The sequence below is a fragment of the Bos grunniens genome, chromosome 2, assembly GCF_055505025.1.
Source record: "Bos grunniens cultivar Pamir isolate PY7600 chromosome 2, Bosgru_T2T1.0, whole genome shotgun sequence".
Taxonomy (NCBI): Eukaryota; Metazoa; Chordata; class Mammalia; order Artiodactyla; family Bovidae; genus Bos; species Bos grunniens.
The window spans coordinates 132,754,542-132,773,628 of record NC_141166.1 but is presented as its reverse complement, the minus strand read 5'-3'; the positions used below and the strand labels follow the sequence as shown (position 1 = coordinate 132,773,628).

Here is a 19,087-nt window from a genome sequence, read left to right as displayed (position 1 = left end):
TCACTCCAGGTCCTAGCAGAGAGCATTGGACGTGCAAAGCAGCCCCCTCCCCGAGCCGGGTTCTGAGGGTGAAGCCTGCACACAGGTGCTCAGCAGAGACACGGGAGACAGACTCCTTCCTGTCATTTCATTGTTAAACTGGAGAGATGCAGCTGGGAGAGGAGGGGCCTCTTTGCCCCATTTTTTGTCGCAGAGAAAATGCATCGGACTTTTCCCCACTGGGACCATGTTTATTCTAAGTTCTTTTGGATACTTTTTCAGGTTATAGGAATTCTCTTCTAATCATGAATAATTATTTAACCTCCAGTACTCTTGCCTGGAAAATCCCATGGGCGGAGGAGCCTGGTAGGCTGCAGTCCATGGGGTTGCGAAGAGTCGGACACGACTGAGCGACTTCACTTTCAGTTTTCACTTTCATGCATTGCAAAAGGAAATGGCAACCCACTCCAGTGTTCTTGCCTGGAGAATCCCAGGGACAGGGGAGCCTGGTGGGCTGCCATCTATGGGGTCGCACAGAGTCGAATACGACTGAAGCAACTTAGCAGCAGCAACAGCAGCAATATAATTTTACATAACTTCTTACATATCTGTTGATGTCTGTAATCTGTTGGTGTGAAAATCCATATGTGGATTTTCTCATGTTAAATCATCCTTACATATGTGGGATTACCTGATTTAGTCATAGTGTCATATATTTTATATGCTCTGCTAGATTCGATTTGAGAAGATTTTTGTTTACAGTTTTTTTACATCTATATTGATAATGAAAAGAGTTTCAATTTTCCTTTCTTCTGTGTATGTTTGATTTTGGTATTGGGGTTATGTTAGCCTCATAGAAGGAGTTGCAGGTGGAAGTGTGCATTTCCTTGCTATTATCTGTAAGAGTTTGCATAAAGTTGGGTAATCTGCTTTTAAAATTTGGTAGAAATTTTTTCTGTAGGAATTGTCCCTTCACTTTTTATTTTGAGAAATGTCAAACCTACAAAGTACTACTAAAATAGTAGTAAAACTTTAGACCTTTCCCCTAGAAAGACGCTGCTGTTAATGTCTGTCATTTTGGCACATGTGTGGATGTGTGTACTATCCCTTGTTCTCTTGTGTGTGTGTCTGTGTATGCGTGTGCTTTGTCTGTGTGTCTATGTGTGCTTGTGTGTCTGTGTATGCATGTACTTGTGTGTGTGTATATATGTACATATGTCTACATGTACGTGTGTCTACATATACTTGTGTGTCTGTGTATGCGTGTACTTGCGTGTGTGTATATGTACGTGTGTCTACATGTACGTGTGTCTCCGTGTGCTTGTGTGTCTGTGTATGCATGTACTTGCGTGTGTGTATATGTACGTGTGTCTACGTGTACGTGTGTCTACGTGTACTTGTGTGTCTGTATGCATGTACTTGTGTGTGTATGTACATGTGTCTACGTGTACTTGTGTGTCTGTGTATGCATGTACTTGTGTGTGTGTGTGTGTGTACGTGTGTCTACGTGTACTTGTGTCTGTGTATGCATGTACTTGTGTGTATATACATGTACGTGTGAATACATGTATGTGTGTCTACATGTACTTGTGTGTCTGTGTATGCATGTACTTGCGTGTGTGTGTACGTGTGTCTACGTGTACTTGTGTGTCTGTGTATGCATGTACTTGTGTGTGCGTGTGTCTACATGTACTTGTGTATCTGTGTATGCATGTACCTGCATGTGTATATCTATATACGTGTATCTACATGTACGTGCGTCTACACGTATGTGCGTGTGTGTACATTGTACCGTGTGTGTGTCTGTGCTTGGTTTTGTTTTGCTGCATTTTGGCAGAACTGTGTGAACCTAGGCTGCAGACATTCCTCAGTACTCGAAAACCTGTAGGAAGATTTTTAACTGCTGCTTTGATTTTTTTTTTAAGCTTATGGGGCTACTTGTGAGTTTTCTATTTCTGACTGACGGCTTCTCTCTCTCTCTCTCGCACGTTCTCCTGGCACCCCTATCCACGGGCGGCAAGAGCAGGTGAGTTCGTTCTGGCTATTTCCTCTCCCGTGGCCCTCCTCTCCTGCCTTCTGGCCAGGTGGGGGTCCCTGGTATGGCGTGGGGTCTGTGTTGCGTGGTAAGGAAATGGATACAGAGATGTTCCTTGGGTTGCCTGTCAGGGCCACAGAGCAGTTAAGTGGCTGAGCTCCCGGCAAGCAGGGACCCCTTTTCCTGGTGCATCCTGCCCCAGCTGCTCCTGGAGATCCTGCATCCAGGGTCAGTGGCAGACACACCAGTTATCGCTCTCGTGACTGAGTGACTTTGGCTGAGGACCTCCTGAGCCTCAGGTTGCCTGTCTGACAGTGGTGCCCACCCCGGAGGTCGTGGGAATAAAGCAAGTGAGTGCCAGGTGGGCCCCAGCCACAGAAGCCCTTGCAGGGGCTTCTGAGGTGGCCTGGGGGTCCCTGTTCTGTAAAGGACCAGGGACCAAGGTTCATTGCTGAGGTGGCCACCCTCCCAGCTCCCGGGTGGTCGCCTCCCTGAGAACATGCAGACCACACCGCAGGGGAAAGCAGGACTCTGAGTCAGTGTGGGCGTCACGTGGCTTCTGTCTGGAGCATGTGCCGTTTAGGCTCTGACTTTCTGTATCAGGGAAGAGCAGTTCCTATTCAAAGAGCCCGTCAGACCGTCCTCCCTGCCCCACCCTGTGCCCTGTGCTCCTGTGGGAGAACGTGTGTGCACAGAGCAGGGGGCGCGGGCCAGCCCCTCCTCTCTGCTCAAAGCCCTCGTGCAGCCACAAGGGAGGGACCAGGGGCATTCATCCGGGAAGAGGGGTGTCGTGGAGCCTGGAGCCAGCCGCCAGCTGTGGGGTCAGAAGGCTGAGCCTGGAGGGAGTATCGAGCAGCCCCTAGTGGTCCCCCGACGAGTGCTGGCCCTGCTGGCTGCCAGATAAGCAGTCACTGCTGGTCTCACGGCTTTGGAGATTTTTGCATGGCTGCCGGGGAGGCCCAGAGCTTCCTAGGCCTCTGACTTCACACCTCTAGTGAGAGAATCAGGTTAGATCAGGCGCACAAAGGGCCTTTAATCTTTTTGTCTGTTTTCTCTGTAATACATGCTTGGTTATATAAAACGGGGAAAATAACAAAAAAATCGGAAGCAGAAGAAAAAGTTGGCTGGAGCTCCAGCCTGGGGCCGAGCCCCCTGCACCCTTGGCGTGTGTTGTGTTTCTGCCCTGCCTTTCCTCCGTGCCCAGTGTGTGTGTGGCCCAGAGCTGGCGTCAGGTTGTAACCCGGACTCTGATGCGGCGCCTTTGCTCATCATGCATATGCTAAGTGTGCCCCTGCGTCATTGCAGGGTCCCCAGGAGGGCTGTCCCACTTGGCATGGGGTCATCAGATGTAGGTTTCAAGCTCCCTGAGCTCTCTTTAGGCCCTGAACTGTGTGACCTGGCAGGGCCGGTGTCCGCTGAGCTGGGCCCTACTGCGTGCGCCTTCTGTGCTGCTCTTGGCTGCTGTGGGGTTTGTTCCTGGCACAGAGACACAGAGGCTGGCATGGTTGGCAGACGATGGGAGCAGGTAGAGCCGGGCATGTGTGCTGCATGCCCTGGCAGGGCCCGACACTGCCCCCAGGCCACACTCTCCATCCTTCACGCCGCCCTCTTCAGGCCACAGTGGGTCTGCAGGTAGAGCTTAAGAGGACATGGGAGGACCAGCAGAGACGGGGAGGCGCAGAAAGTGACCCCGAGAGCTCTTGGCCGAGACTCAAGCTGATGACAGGAGACGAAGGCTCTGCAGGCAGGTCTCAGGCCCCATCACTGAGCACACAGCCCCTCCCAGGGAAGGAGCAGGCTGGGCACCTTCACTTTACCCCGAGGTGGGCACATGTGATGTTCAGGTGAGAGTGGAACCTCCCCGCCAGTGTCAGAAGCCAGAAAGTGCCAGGGGGCAGGCATGCGTGAACAGCAGCCCCATGGGGCTCTGCCAGTGCCAGGCTGGTCACCTGAGCAGCACCTCCCTGGCCAGAGCCCTGCTCAGGAGCCGCGGGTGGGAGCCTGGTGGAGTTGGAGGGCAGGGGAGGCTCCCTAATGCCTTTGGACGGCCCCGGATGGAGCACCGCTTCTGATGATCGGTCAGCAGTCCAGGGCTGGGACTGACCCTCACCATGGGGGCTTTGGGGACAGCGGACAAACTCCCAGAAAGCCGTCAGTCAGTCAGTCCTTTGCTTGGTGGAAAGGACATCCCTGGAGAGACCTGTGCTTGGGTAGGTGGCATGTAACCCCAGGCTTGGCCACAGCTGGGAGGACAGGACCGGTGGATCCTCTTGAGACCTCAGGCAGGTCAGCCACAGCCTTTCCATTCAGCTGCCTGGAGGGGGGTGGTCAGGGCTGGGCGTCGATGCTGGGTCCGTCAGTGTCAGGGATGGCAGGACGTGCGTCCACAGCGGGAGGCCTGCTGCGGGTCTGTGCAGCCCTGACCAGCACAGCAGGGTCTGTTCCTGCTTGCATCTGCAGGTGGCCTCACCTGCACCTTCACGGGCAGAGCACCCAAGCCCCCAGCGCTGGACGTGTTGCCTGAGAGGTTCTTGAAGGATGATCGCCCTGACCAAGACTCGACAGCGACTGGCACCACAGGCTGGAAGCAGGAGGGAAGACTGAGCCGGGGCCCTGACTGGAGGCCTGCCGCTCGTAGCACCCAGCTCTCGCTGTGGGCCTCTCCTCCCCACTGCGTGTGCCCAGGGCTATGCCCCCCACCGCCCCCAGTGTGTGTTGGCCTGGGGGTTAAGTCACACACACCCCTGCCCCATTAGTGTCCTGAGGGGGCCTTGTGAGGGTCCAGTGGGATCATGAAGGTCAGGGGGCTTGGGAAAAGAGGGCCAGGCTTCCATGGGGATCCCTTTTCGTGGTCACTTGCCTCTGGGGGAAAGCAGGGCTGCAGCCCCAGGAATGCACTCGGGAATGTTCCCAGCCTTCAGGAACACCTTGCCATCCCCGCGTGCTCAGCAATTCATTGGATTCTCTGTGCCACAGAGCTGGGGGCTAAGATAGCCTGCTCTGCTTTCCTGAAACTGTGCTAACCTTGTTTATAAACTGAGGGAAGATGTTCACATGCCTGTGAAACTCTGGATGTTGTCAGGGGAGAAGGAAGGGACTGTTGAGATATTTCCTCCGCCTCAACTAGGAAGACTTGTTTTTCTTCATACGTGTTTTTCAGCAACTTGGAATTTTGAAATAAGGACGAAAATTTCCTATTTTCTCCATGATAACAATGTCCTTGCCTTGTTGAAACCGCAGCCTCCTTTCCGCTCCCCACCCCCCCGCCCGTGCCCTTGATGAGCCGCTCTGTTCTCTTCGTGTGCCCACCCTGACCTGGCTGGACCCCTCCTCTCTACCCACTGTGTTCTGGAGGCTCGTGAGGAATGCTGCCTCCCACCCCTCACCCTCCGGCAGGCCTGCTCCTGCCTGTCCTTCAGATCTCAGGTCAGGTGTCACACGCTGGCAGCCCACCTGACCCTGCCCTGGCATCAGGCACCTGACCACTTGGTGTGTGTTCGTCCGCGCGTCTCACGGGCACAGGTCCAGCCCTTCCGATGCTGCCTGAGTGCGGGGCTGCCTTGGTCCTGCAGGTGCTTCTGTGACAGGAGAAGAGCAGTCCTACCCGAGGGGGCCGGGGGCTCCTGCAGAGGGTGCCGATCCCAGACACGGATGCAGTCTCAGAGCTCACACACCCATACCTGCCTGGGCTACGAGGTCCGTTACATGTAACCTTTCGCCAGATCTTTGAAGGGACCTGGGAGGTGCTGGAAACAGTCACGGGCTCAGAGGGGCCGGTGACCCTCCCCAGGCCACATGGGTGGAGGTGGGGGGCTGGCGAGTCTGATGCTTCGGATCGCAGCGCCAGGACACAGAGCCCCCCATTGCTCACCCTCCTGTCTCTTACAGACACAGCCTCCTTGCCGGGACAGCTGTTTGGGCGCTGCCGGGGCCTTTGTCCTGGCTCAGGGAGCGGGTTGGGTCTCTTAGCTCCCAGCACCGCCCACCTGAGCCAGCACTGGGCGTCACTGACGGCCAGGGTGCCCACAGGGGTACGAAGACAATGTATGAGCCTCCAGGTGGAGGCTTGAGGCACAGGTGCCTGGGGAGGGCCTTCTGCTCTTGTGGACTTGTGAGACGGCCCCATCCCAGGTCCCGCAGCCTGGAGGCCAACAGCCCCCTCCCCTGTTCCCCTTTCAGGCAGCCCCACAGTCTGTCAGCCCCCTCCCAACAGCTTGAACATACCAGCCCTGGCCGGTAGGGGGCGTACTGCATTCCAGGGCCATACTGGCACTCCCCCACAAGTCATTCCATCCCCTGAGACGCAGAATCCCAGAGGCTCTGGAAGCCAGATGCTCAGAGAGGCCTGTATCTAGAGCTATGGAGTGGGGAGCGAGGCCATAGGGGCAGAGCCGCAGAAGCACTGAGGTGAGGGCTCAGGCAGCCTGGCTCTCAGCCCTACTGCTCTTGCCTTGGCAGGGGCACGGGGCCCTCGTGAGAGTCAAGCCCTGCCCCTGCCCAGGCTCTGCACCTGCATCGGGGTCATTAGCCAGCAGGAGGCAGGGCTGGAGCAGGCTGTGACCAGAGAAAACCCTCCCCGGCATCCTGTGGCGAGGCGCCCAAATCCGGGGTCTTGGCTCTTCCCCATCCAGGACAGCTGTCAGGAGGATGGCCCCCACTGCCGGGGAAAGGGGTTCTGCTCAGCACGGCTAGTTCGTCCTGGATGCGTTTTTCCTTTATGCAGACCATTCTGACTCTTCATTAGCTTACTCTTCTTTAAAGAAAATGAATCATAAGTTGTGTCCATGGTTTAGTTTAAAATGCCACCACTGCTGACTGTTGTTTGGCAAGTGGTCAGCAGGTGGCCAGGACCAACCGTGCCAGGTTATATGATTGTGTGCCTTCTAGGAGGGTGTAGCTCAGCAGGTAAACAGTTCTCACCAGGCGGTGAGAGGGCCCAGGGGCTTGAGCACTGCCACCAGCCAATTCTGTGGCTGGGTCTTCTATTTAACCTTCCTGGACCTCAGTTTCCGCATCTGCAAAATGGGGATATTTCCTTCCCAAAGAGTACCTGGGAGTGTCCAGAACAACCAGGGTAAAGCCTTGAAGGTTCACTTAAGTGATGCAAGTTATTACTGGGCTTCTAACACTCAGGCCTGGCTGGCCTCACCTCTTATCACGCCTGGGTCCTCACGCATTGGCCCTAGAGTAGATGGATAAGGTTCAGAGACCAAGATAGGGTGGCAGTTTTTTTTTCTGTCTTTGAAAAGGAGCCCAGCATAGGCAGGCCAGGTAGGTGGTGCAGCCACAGGAAACACCAGGAACCCAGGCCTTTTCTCTTGCCCTACCATCCCCAGAAAGCAATATTCTGCCTCGTGGCCCAAGGTAGCTGCTGGCACTCTGCAGTCACATCCACATTCCAGCCAGCAGAAGCAAAACAATGGGGAGGTGTCTCTAAGGACATCCTGATGGCCAGGCTGAGTCACACAGCCACCCCCGGCTACAAGGCACTTCCTGAGCGTCTTCCTCCTCAGGGATTTCCATGCTGTTTCCAAAGCCTGTGGAGTCACCTGGGGGTCCACGTGAGCACCACTCCCTATAGCTGGACTTTCCCCATTGTCTGTAAGAATTCAGCTCACTGGGTGAGCCGAGGAGGGCCTCCCCACTTTACTGGAGGTAGGTGGGGCAGGGAGCAGAGTTGTGAGACCGGCTGGGCACCAGCCTGCAGGAGGCCACGTGCCTCCAGGTGTGCCTGCTGCTGGAGAAGGAAGACTGGGCTCCCATGCCCAGGTGGCCTTGGGCCATCATCTACCTCCCCGCCTGTCCAGCTAGGATGACCAGTGAAGGGCCAGGCCTGTCTCAGAGCTTCCATTCTGGTTCTGCCATAGATGGTGTCAGCTTTAGGTTCTGTCTGCCCTGGGCATCCAGGGCACAGGGGCTCTGGGAGGAGGGTGGGAACTGGCCCGCCTGCCTGCACACAGCACCCAGCCACTGATGCTGTGGGGCCACTCTCCCACCCCAGGTATTTTGGGAAGCAGAGTCAGTGAACTGACTAAAATAACAGCTGTGAGTTCACAGCTGCTGTGCAGACACGTGGGCCAGGAAGGACGGCCTTGGGCCATCCTTTCCTGCATATGGATGGGGCTCCCCACCTGTGCTGCCAGCCCAGCACTTGATGGTCTGCAGGTGGCACGGGGCAGGGGCATACTCTGGTGCACGGAGGCGAGTGCTGGTCGGCGCCAGTGGAGGCTGGCCATTCACCCGTCAGCTGGTTTCACTCTTGTGCTCTTGGGAATGGTCCAGTGCCCCATCCTTGCCGCTCTGATCAGAGTGGGGCCCACCTCTTCTCCCACCAGACTCCACTTGCTTGGGCCCGCGCAGCCCACTCAGCCGTGGTGAGGAGAGGGAGGTCACATGCCCCCAGGGAGCTCTGCCCGTGGCCCCTTCCCATGACAGGAAGGGGAGGGGCAGCCAGCCCCGCACCTCAGCTGCTTCCACCTGACCATGGGAATCAGAGCTAGGTCAGGCCTGGGCTTTTTTTAAGGCACCAAACCCCTCGTCTGAGTTCTGCGCTGCATTGTTTTATGGCATGAATGCACTCCTTGGAGCCGGCCGGACCCACATGCGGCATTTTCCAAAGCCAGGGGACCGTGGCGGGTGGGGTGCTGCCAGGCCACGCAGCACTGACTGCCAGCCGGAGCTCAACTGGGTGAGCTAATTAACTAAGGTGGTTCATGCCATGATCCCCTGAAGGTTGTCATTTTCTTGCTGGGAGAGGGACCCAGGGCTTGGTGAGAGAGCTGGCTCCCCCGAGCAGGCCCCATGGCAAATTCTCCCCTGGGTCCTCCTTCTGAAGTTCCAGAGACTTCTCAGAGTGTGGTTTAAAAACAACTAACCGTCTGGATCCTGGCTTCATGGTGTGGCCTTTGTCCTCATGAAGAGACTTCTGGGCCCTGAGAGACCACAATACACAGCTGGGGTGCCCCTCACAGAGTTTCCCTTGCTGCTCTGGAACCCCAAAGCCCATCCTGGGGGGAGAAAGTGGCAGTGAAGCCAGTCCCCCTATACATTAATTTTTTTATTTTCACTGACTGTGTATCTGGAAGTAATACACAGTATTTAAAAAAAAAAAAAAAGAGGGAGTGTTATCATTCTAATCCTAAATAACAGTGTCCTCACCTGCAATTAGGGAGCTACAGCTTTGTTAGTGCAGGTAGAAAAATCCACCTTTGTTTCAGGGTCCGAGTTGGTTTCTGTGAGTTAGACCTTGTTCACAGACGCCTGCCCGCAGAGCCTGCCACCCAGGAGGGGAGAGGGCGGCTGGCATCCTGTCACAGAGCACACAGGAGCACAGACTTGCAATCTGGCCCTTTCTGATGGCCTCTTTGCACCCCAAGCAACAGGGATGTTTTATAACCTTTATTACTTGTTTCAGTTACTTAAATAATGTGTGCTCACTGCAGGCAATGCCAAAGTATAAAAAAGAAAAATTTTAAATCACCTATTTGGGCATATGAGTGTTCACTTTTCTTTAAGTTTAAAGTTTTTCATTATGAAATGTTAGAGAAGATCCATAATCTCACCATCCTGAGAGCCTCTTTGTAGTGCCTTCCCATCCTGGATGGGGATCACGAGTCATCACCATACAGGTGGGCACAGGCCCTGCTCCATGCCAGCAGCCTTGTGCCCTTGGCTGCGGGACTGTCTGCCATGTGGCTCTGCCCTCAACTTATGCATCTATATCTCCCATGATGCCAACATGACACCAACGTGCAACAACCTCACCATTACTCAACCTTTCTCTTTAGGGCAGATTACCTTCTAATTCTGTACCCACCTCGGCTCTGGGCTCCCAGAAGGAGGGTCAGGAGTGGGGTTTGGGTCAAACCCACACTTGGGCAGAAGAGAGAAAATAAAGCCCCTTCGCTGTAGGTATGACCTGTGGAAGGGGAGGGGCCATTTCTGCTTCAGAGCACAGGTGCCGGCTCTGGTTTCCTCATCATTGATAAAGTGCGAGGGATACAAAGCCGGCCTCCCAAATGGGACGTGGGCTTCAGCTTGCCTGATGTCCACTGCAGGTGCAGGAGGAAGCAGGCTATGAGGACAGAGTGAGAAGGGTCCTCTCCATGATCCCAGCCCTGCAGCAGGGTCGGCTCCCCAGCCCCTGCCATTCAGCCACTTCGAAGCTGTCACCTTCCAAGGAAGGATCACAAAGCTGCATCTTGCAGAATTTTCCCAGAGGCCATCACTCAGGCTTTGTTGTTGTTGAACCGAGCAGCAAGAGCTGTCTTAGTCCCCCCACCAGGAATTGAACCCATGCCCTCTGCAGTGGAAGCACAGAGTCTTAACCAGCAGACCGCCAGGGCAGTCCCAGAACTCAGACTCTTAAAACTGTAGAGCTAGCCCTTCCTTGTTAGCGGTGTTTGCACCCAAGAACAAAACGCACTGCTTGTCCGCTAGGACGTCTGTGACTGTGGGATGCACTGAACCAGGGCACACAAAAATGTCCGAACAGCCAAGGTTGCAGAAAGCATTAAACGAAGCGCAATTAAACGCAAGGAAGCATGACACGGGAGATTCGTGTTTGGGCTGTCGGCTGCTTGCAGCCCATGCAGGCTAGAATTATTTCAAGCCTGAAGTTTCTCTGAAGTCCCATGTTCTGTCTTTGAAATCCATGTGAATTTCACACGCTGTGCCATTTCCCATCTGAGCTTGTTTTCCTGTAAATGAACAAGACCCTTCTCTGTCTGGCCCTGCCTGCGCCTCAAGCCTGTACTGCCCCCTTCTCAAGTCACGAAAGGCCGTGTCCCCACCGTCTCTGAGAAGCCCTCCTGACCTCCCCTTGGTGAGCCGTGCCATTCATTACCTCCTCGCATGCTTGTTGGTTCTGCCCCTCCCAGCCCAGCGCACTCTGAGAGCCCTGCCCGCTCTGAGCCTGAAGGGGGAAAGTGTCTGGGTTTGGGCTGTGCCTGGCTTGTGGTGGGCATGGTGGTCGTGGCCGTTGGGGCCCTGGGGACGCTGCTGGTTCATGTCCTTTGCCGTGCATTCATGGAGTGCCTTGGAGCCTGAGTGCCAGGGCTTCCACTGCCTCCTCTTCCTCACTTCCCCACCCAGCTGCAGTCATGCCCACTGTGGATCCTCCCCCCACAGGAGACCAACCCCGGCCCACTGAGTCCCATGGGCAACTTCAGTGTTGGAGGCAGACAGGCTGAGCGTGCGGCCCCCTCCCTTTGCTCCAGGGAGTGGAGTGCACTGTTTGCTGGCCCTGTTTGCACCCCAAAGCCCTCTTCGACGGGAAGCTGGCCAGCAGCCCAGACCTGCAGCTCCAGAGGAGCTGTGGTTCCTCCCCGAGTCAGGAGCAGCTGGCTGCTGATCGTGTGGTTAGTTCACAAGCCTCAGGGCAGCCCCGGCTGACCCAGAATGCTGGCCACCCTCACGGTCCCCAGAGGTAGTGCCCGCAGGGGTCCTCCCCTCCCCATGGAGCCTCTGCCTAGTCCCGTTAGCAGGTGTGACAGAGTGGGTGAGGGAGGAGCCGCAGACACCTGGAGCTGGCTGGCACAGAAGTGGAGGGGAACCAGCACACTCTGACAAAGCCCTCTAGGGCCTTCGCAGGCTGCCCTGGAGAACTTTGGTTTTAAAACCGCTTTCCTTAACATAAAGTGTTTGGGACACACAAAAGAAATATGTCCCAAATACGTCCCAAACATAAATTGCCTGAATGTACGTAAGGAATAAAGTATAAAGGTAAACCTCTCGCTGCCTGTCTTAAGCACAAGGACATGAACAATGCCATGGGAGCCACCGTGCCCACCTCCCCCCAACAGACCAAAGCTAACCTCTGGCTTGAACTTTCCTGTGTATCACATCATCTCATCTTGTTAATATTTTAACAATCTTTTAACATCACCTTTTCTTGTGCCACTAAAGAGTATTTTCTTTGGTTTTATTTTTAGAAGCTTGATAAACCCTAGGGCTTCTCTGGTGGCTCAGACGGTAGTACTCTTCTATGTTTTCTTAATTTGCTTTTTTCCTGTGACATCTTATTCATCACATTGACCCACGCTGCTGGGAGTAGCTGTGGTTTGTTCCTTCTGTCACTGAGCCATGCTCTGTTGGAAGAATGCACCCCGTTTGTGAATGCATGCCTCTGCGGGGGATATTCGGGGCTGTCACCAGCAGTGTGCTGCGATGGTCTCGTCCATGTCTCCCAGAGCTCACGGACAAGGCTTCCCCAGGATGTGTGCCTAGGAGAGGACTCGAGGGTCATGGGGGGGTTGTGTGTGCCGTCAGCCTTCCTGTGAAGCCACTCCATGGCAGCTGTCCCCGGTAAACATCCCAGAAGCAGTTGTTGAAAGTTATCACTGCCCCTCTTCTGATTTGCCATTCCAGCAGGTATCCCATTGTGGCTGAGGGTGCTGTTTCCTCAATGCCTAAAGAAGGGGAGCATCTCTCCATATGTCTTTTTGGCCAGTTTCCTCATTGTTTTACTTTTAATGGTTTTAGTTATAAGAATTCACACAGTGCTTAAAGACAAATAGCTCCAAGAGGTTTATGATAAAAACCAGCAGATCTGCTTTTCCTTTCTAGCTCCCCCAAAGAACCTCTTGCAGCTCTCTTCACTAGTCTCATGTCAGACTTCCCTGGTGGTAGAGAGGTTAAAAATCCACCTGCCAATGCAGGGGACATGGGTTTGATTCCCCATCTGGGAAGATTCCATGTGTTGCAGGGTAGTGGAGCCCATTCACAACTGCTAGCCCGTGTACCAAGAGCCTGTGCTCCACAAGAGAAGCCAGTGCAATGAGAAGCTTGTGCACTGCCGTGCAAGAGGAGCCCCTACTCACTGCAACTACACAAAACTTGAGCACAGCAACGAAGACCAAGCGCAACCAAAAATAATAGATGGAGAACGGCCTTCATGTTTTCACTGTCATGTTTCTAAATAATGTTTATTGCTATTTCTTTTTTTTAATATTTGTTTAGCTGCTCTTGGTTGCAGGATCTTCCATCTTCATTGCAGCTCACAGGATATTTAGTTGCAGCATGCAGGATCTTTGTCACAGCATGTAAAATCTTTAGTTGTGGCACGTGGGATCTAGTTCCCTGACCAGAGATCAAACCTAGGCCTCCTGCATTGGGAGCGCGGCGTCTTCGCCACTGGACCACCCAGGAAGTCCTGTAGAGCTGTTTCTTGATTGATTACTTTAGACATTATCAGTGCGCTTTCTGTTCTGGTGGATGAGGTAGGTTCTTAACGCCCTTATCCTTCTGCACACCCCCACCCATCCTCCAAGGAGGGTTAAAGCTCAAGTTTTTATTAAATTAGTAACCACCGTTTACATCCTGATGTCTCAAAAACCAGTGTTTTTCTTCTGAGTCCAGTAGTACACTTAGTTTTCTTTAGTGTGTAACTTTTCATTTTTCCTGGATGTAATAATTGCCCTACTTTTTACTTGGTTTGTCTTCCATCTTCATAGTCTTGGTTTTTTCCAAATGATTTCAAAGACCTGCCGTGTATCTTCCATAACGTGATTTTTTCCACAAATGCTCTGTGGTGTGAGGTGATCTGTCTGTGCCCCTTTTTCTAGAGCCCCGTCCCTCTACTCCTGACAGGCCGAGTGGAATGCCCAGGGGATATCTAGGGTCTCCCTGGGTTCCAGCTCCTGTCTGCTACACTTTTTTTTTCTAATTTACTAAATTTGGTACACATTCCAGTGTCTTCCTAGAGCAGGATTTCACAGAAAATACATTTCCCAAGCCTTCATTGGTGTGAAAATGTCTCTCCTCTCCCCTTACACTTGGTTGATAGCTTGGCTAGACCCCATTTGGTCATTTCCTGCCAGCATTTTGAAGCCGTTGTTCCATTGACTCTTAGCATCTGGTGGTCCACAGAGAAGCTGAGTGCCATTCTGACAGCCAGCCCTCTACGTATTCTGGTTTTCTGTCCACATGCTTCATGGGTCATCTCTGTGGTCCTGGGTCTGGTCTCCACATTCATTCGCAAGGCGGTGGGTGAGCCATTTCACTCTAGATGAATTGAGTACCCTACTTCTCGCTGTTTCTCTCGTCACCTCCTCCCCGTGTCCTTTCTCCCCTCCTCTGGACTCTTACAGGCTAGCACTTGGATGGCCTGGATGGGCAGATCCTGCTGGCGGGTGAGAGGCAGGGTGCCCCCTGTTTGTGAGGGACCCCAGATGTGAGTGCAGGAGGAGCTTCGCTCTGGGCAGAGACTCCGCACTTTGCTCCAGTGTGGGGCTGGGGCAGGGCCAGCTTAGCCTGGGCACTCGGCAGCAGGGGCTGGTCTCCCATGAACGTGCGGCCTGCCCAGTTCCTCGTGTCTCTGATTCATGAGCACCTCCAGAAAACACACATCCAGTCTCATCCTGGGCAGGGAGCTGCCTGGATGTGGGGGTAGCGGGGGTGGGTCATCTGGGGGTCTTATGCCCTCCCCACCCCACGCTGCACCTGCCCTCTGCTCACTTTGATCAATGCCCTCACTCCCCTTTCCAAAGATGGTAAGCCAGCACATAAACAGCTGATGTGTCTGCTGATACATATAATGGGCGAAGGAGGGCAGAGATGGGAGCAGGGGCTCAGGACAGCAGCTGGCCAGGCACAGACCTGTGGCACAGATGCCCCTTCCTTATAGTTTGGGCAGATGGCATCTTGAGGGACATGGGGGTTGGAACAGTTGCTGGGAGATGATACAAATGATAAGTTATGGCTCACCCAGTGGGTCCTGAGCTGGGTGAGTTCCTGGTGCCCCTCCCCCACTGGACTGCTGCAGGAGCCGAATGGAGTGGGCCCAAAGGGAGGGCCCTGATCTAGGGGGTGTGTGAATGACTTCTGAGTGGCCCCCCAGGTGGCACCAAGCCTGCCCCCATGAACAGCTCCTTTAAAATGCTGGATCCACATGGCTTTGGGACCACCCTCCACCCCCTGGGGAGCAGAGTCAGGTTGTCCCTAGCAAGGCATGACATCTAGGGCTCAGGAGAAGGTCCTAGAGAGGACCCTGGACCAGAGTTCGAGAGGGCGCCAGGGCTGGGCTCTGCAAGACGCTGCAGTGGTCACACTCTGCATTAGAGGCGGTGGTCCATGATCGTTGCAGGTCATGCCACATTTCACACCTGGGTTTCTCATCTGGCCGTGGCCATTGGAGAACTGAGATGTGGGGGCCAGCACTCCCCGGAGGTCTATAGAGTAGACGCTGAGCAGTCAGACTTAGGACTGTAGCCTGCCCCCTCTTTCACCCCCAGACGGCCCCTGTGTTTCCAGCCCCTTCCTGGCAACCCAGCCTCACCTCCCCCTCCCCGTCTCGTTGCAGGAAGTTCTACTATATCACCTTGCTGCGCGACCCTGTGTCGCGGTACCTGAGCGAGTGGCGGCACGTGCAGCGGGGGGCCACGTGGAAGACGTCGCTGCACATGTGCGACGGGCGCACGCCCACGCCCGAGGAGCTGCCGCCCTGCTACGAAGGCACGGATTGGTCGGGCTGCACGCTGCAGGAGTTCATGGACTGCCCCTACAACCTGGCCAACAACCGCCAAGTGCGCATGCTGGCGGACCTGAGCCTGGTGGGCTGCTACAACCTGTCCTTCATCCCCGAGGGAAAGCGGGCCCAGCTGCTGCTGGACAGCGCCAAGAAGAACCTGCGGGGCATGGCCTTCTTCGGCCTGACCGAGTTCCAGCGCAAGACGCAGTACCTGTTCGAGCGGACGTTCAACCTCAAGTTCATCCGGCCCTTCATGCAGTACAACAGCACGCGGGCGGGCGGCGTGGAGGTCGGCGAGGACACCATCCGGCGCATCGAGGAGCTCAACGACCTGGACATGCAGCTGTACGACTATGCTCGGGACCTCTTCCAGCAGCGTTACCAGTACAAGCGGCAACTGGAGCGCCGGCAGCAGCGCCTCCGGAGCCGCGAGGAGCGCCTGCTGCACCGGGCCAAGGAAGCGCCGTCGCGGGGGGACGCCGAGGAACCCGGCCGCGTGCCCACGGAGGACTACATGAGCCACATCATCGAGAAGTGGTAGTGGCGGCTGGCAGGGGGGAGCGGGGCTGGACAGACTGACCAGCACACACGGCCCCCAGAACTCGGGGAAGAGGACCCCCATCCGCTAGCCAGAAGGCAGACGCGCCTTGAGCGGTGGAGGAGTAAGCCAGGCGGGTGGGTTCTTCTCGCCCTGCCAGGCTGGGGTCTGTGAAATCAGCATGGGAAGTGTGTTGAAGGACACCCCACCTGGCCTGCAGGGCTGGGAGCAAGCGGGGACCCACTGTCCTGGCCCCCACCTCATGATGACAAAAGCCACAGGTTTGAAGACTAGAAAAGGCCTGTGTGGTGGAGAGCAGCCCTGCCAGGTCAGGTGTGTGGCATGTCCGCCAGGCACATGGCCACCTCCCCCAGCCTCAGGCCACCCAGCAGCCCCTCAGCCTCCAGGGAAACCCTTGCCCGAGGGCCTTCGGGGGACACAGGCAGCCCTCTGAGGTGGCCTCAGGAACGGAGCTCTCAGCTCACCCGTCTTCAAGGTCAGGGCGCACCTCGTGTAAAGCCAAGACGTTTCTAGTCTAGCCCCTGGGCAGCCCACTCCCCTCTCTAGCCCAAGGTCAAAACCCACAGTGTGGCTTCATGCTTTGGGTGAGGAGATCAAAGCACATCGCCTGGGGTCCCCCACCCCACTGTCTGCAGTCCCTAGACTGAGGGGAGCTGTGGGGGGATAGCCCCACACTGCAGTGCCCCCCTCCCATGGGCAGAGGGCATCCCAGGAGTAGGAAGGCCGTGGCTGAGGACGATGCTGCCTGTGACCGAGCAGACCACCCAGCCTGCAGCTCAGACAGGAAGGGGGTGGAAATCCAGAGATCCACCTGACCCCGGTCTCCCTCCTGACCCTCTGGGCTTTGTTAGTGGACTGCCCCTGGCTCCAAGCCCACCACTTGGACATTTATTTGAGGTTACACCCCATTGCCCCCAGAACCCTGTGTATAAAGTTCAGTCAGGCCTCCGTTGGCTAGAACACTGCAGACTATGGCCGTGCCCACGAGCCATAGTTTGGGGTCATGTTGTCTCAGCACAGCCAGGATAGGGTACACAGTTCTTTCAGATTCTCAGCTAGAGTTGGAAGAAACTCTGGGTGGCTTCATTATGCCCAGATACACAAACCCCCATCCCAGCCTCTCCCCGCATTTTCCTGCGCCCTTGCCCACACCAGCTGGTCAGGCCTGTCCCCACAGCCCTGCCGATTGGAGAAGCCATGTTCAGTCCATTGCAAACACTTGCCCCATTCCCATCCCTCTGATATTCGAGGGGGCCAGGCCAGCGTCACCTCTGGAAGTACCCCCATCCATGTGAGACCTGAGATCTGGGGAGCTGAGTGTGAGCCCCACACCTGAGGTGGACAGGCTGCTCTTCTGTCCAACAGAGGACTCATACGTGACTCAAGGAGGTGAGGGCCACGGGCCACAGCAGCCTCCTGGGCAGATCCCCCTGAGGTTCTCTGCCTCAGGCTCCCCCAGCCACCCCAGCTGCCCTACTGTGGAGTGAGAGAGTGGGAGCGGGGACCCTTCCACAGCACTGGGAAAGTTAGGGTATTGTCAAATGAGGTGGCTACCCAGGAGGCAGAATCGTTATCGCTTGTCTGGCACAGGGGCTTCCTATGCCACTGGCCACTTCGTCCTGCAGTTCAAGGGCAGAGCAGTCAGCAGACCCCCAGAGTGGACACATCATGCTGAGGAGTGAGCGCCAGGTGACTGACTGGCTCTTTTGAAGGGATGTGAGAGTCAGCGTGGGGATCTGCTGATACTTATGTGAGGTGGGCATGCTCCAGGTTCACAAGCGCCCTGAGGGCTCACTCAAGCATGTGCAGTGGCCTCCCACTAGGAGGAGAGCTCAGCCCTGTTCTGCCTGAGCCCCTGGCACCCAGCCAGTAACCTGGCTGCATCAACCCTCCTCAAGGCGGGCTCCTGAGTGTGAGGGCCTGAGTGCAGGATCTGTTTGTACATAATGGAACGTTGTAGCTTATGGCCCGTTGTCCCAAGTCACACGGTCTCCTCGGCTTCCCCACTGCATCGAGGAGGTGGTCCCGGCTCCGGCCAACACCCTGATGGGTGCCAGTGAGGGTCACAGCTGGCGTCACCCTCAGCTGCTGGGGCCTCCCATCCTGCACTGCCTGCTCAGAACACCCGCTCTGAGGCGAAAGCTTCTCATACCTGCAGCATCTCCTCCGACACCACGGGCTGGGGCTTCAGGAAAGGTGGCCTCCCGGCCTCTTCCCAGGGCCGAGGGACAGAAGCAAATGTGCGGAGAGCGGACAGCTCCCTCCCCATGCCGGCCTGCAGCGCCCTCTCTCGGAGGAGGAGTCAGGGACAGCAGTACTGTCCGAGCAATGAGTCTGTGAACTTTTTTGGGAACTGGAAGTCTTTAACTTGAACCCAGGAGCGTTTAAAGCTTTATTTATTTATAGCTTCTTATTAAAAAAAAAAAAAAAGTGTTGAGAAGAAACCTTTTGGTGACTCATACAAAAAAATGAGTTGATGGAAACGCAAGTCATAATCATCTAATTGTTTTTGTCTAGGTCAAGATGAATGTTAGCAGATGAAATAAACCCTGAAAAGGAGCACTGGTGTGTGTGGTCTGTGGTCACATAGCCGCCCACGTGGCGTGGTGCCCATCCCAGTTTGATTTTTGAAATGTGTCTGTGAGCCAGGAATCACAGGAGCAGATGGGCTTCCCTCAGGGCCAAAGAGGCCCAGTAAGAGGAGTTAACACACTGTGTCACTACGCCTTGCTTTGTGAACGTTAGAGATGTGACTGTCATCACCGCAAAGAATAACTTCGGGAATTCCCTGGCGGTCCAGTGGTTAGGACTCAACACTCACTGCCAAGGGCTCAGAATTGTTCTGTGGTTGGGGAACTAAGATTCCACAAGCCTCGCAGCATGGCCAAAAGAAGCTCATTAATTATAGGACTTGAAAAGATGCTGCTGTTTCTAAGTCTCTTCACTCGTGTCCAGTTCTGCGACAGCAGCCCACCAGGCTCCTCTGCCCCTGGGATTCTCCAGGCAAGAGTACTGGGATGGGTTGCCATTTCCTTCTCCACTGAAA

The 19,087-nt window shown here is 55.2% G+C and overlaps 1 protein-coding gene across 1 annotated transcript in view; it reads left to right on the top strand.

Annotated features, from left to right (window-relative positions):
• The window catches only part of HS6ST1 (heparan sulfate 6-O-sulfotransferase 1), a 39,663-nt gene extending 21,063 nt beyond the window's left edge, over nt 1-18,600 (top strand). Inside the window, exon 2 of the mRNA XM_086372121.1 lies at nt 15,315-18,600. Within this exon, the coding sequence (XP_086228247.1) occupies nt 15,315-16,023 (709 nt within the window). The 3' untranslated portion in view covers nt 16,024-18,600. The remainder of the gene's footprint in view (nt 1-15,314) is intronic.
• The last annotated feature ends 487 nt before the right edge of the window (nt 18,601-19,087 follow it).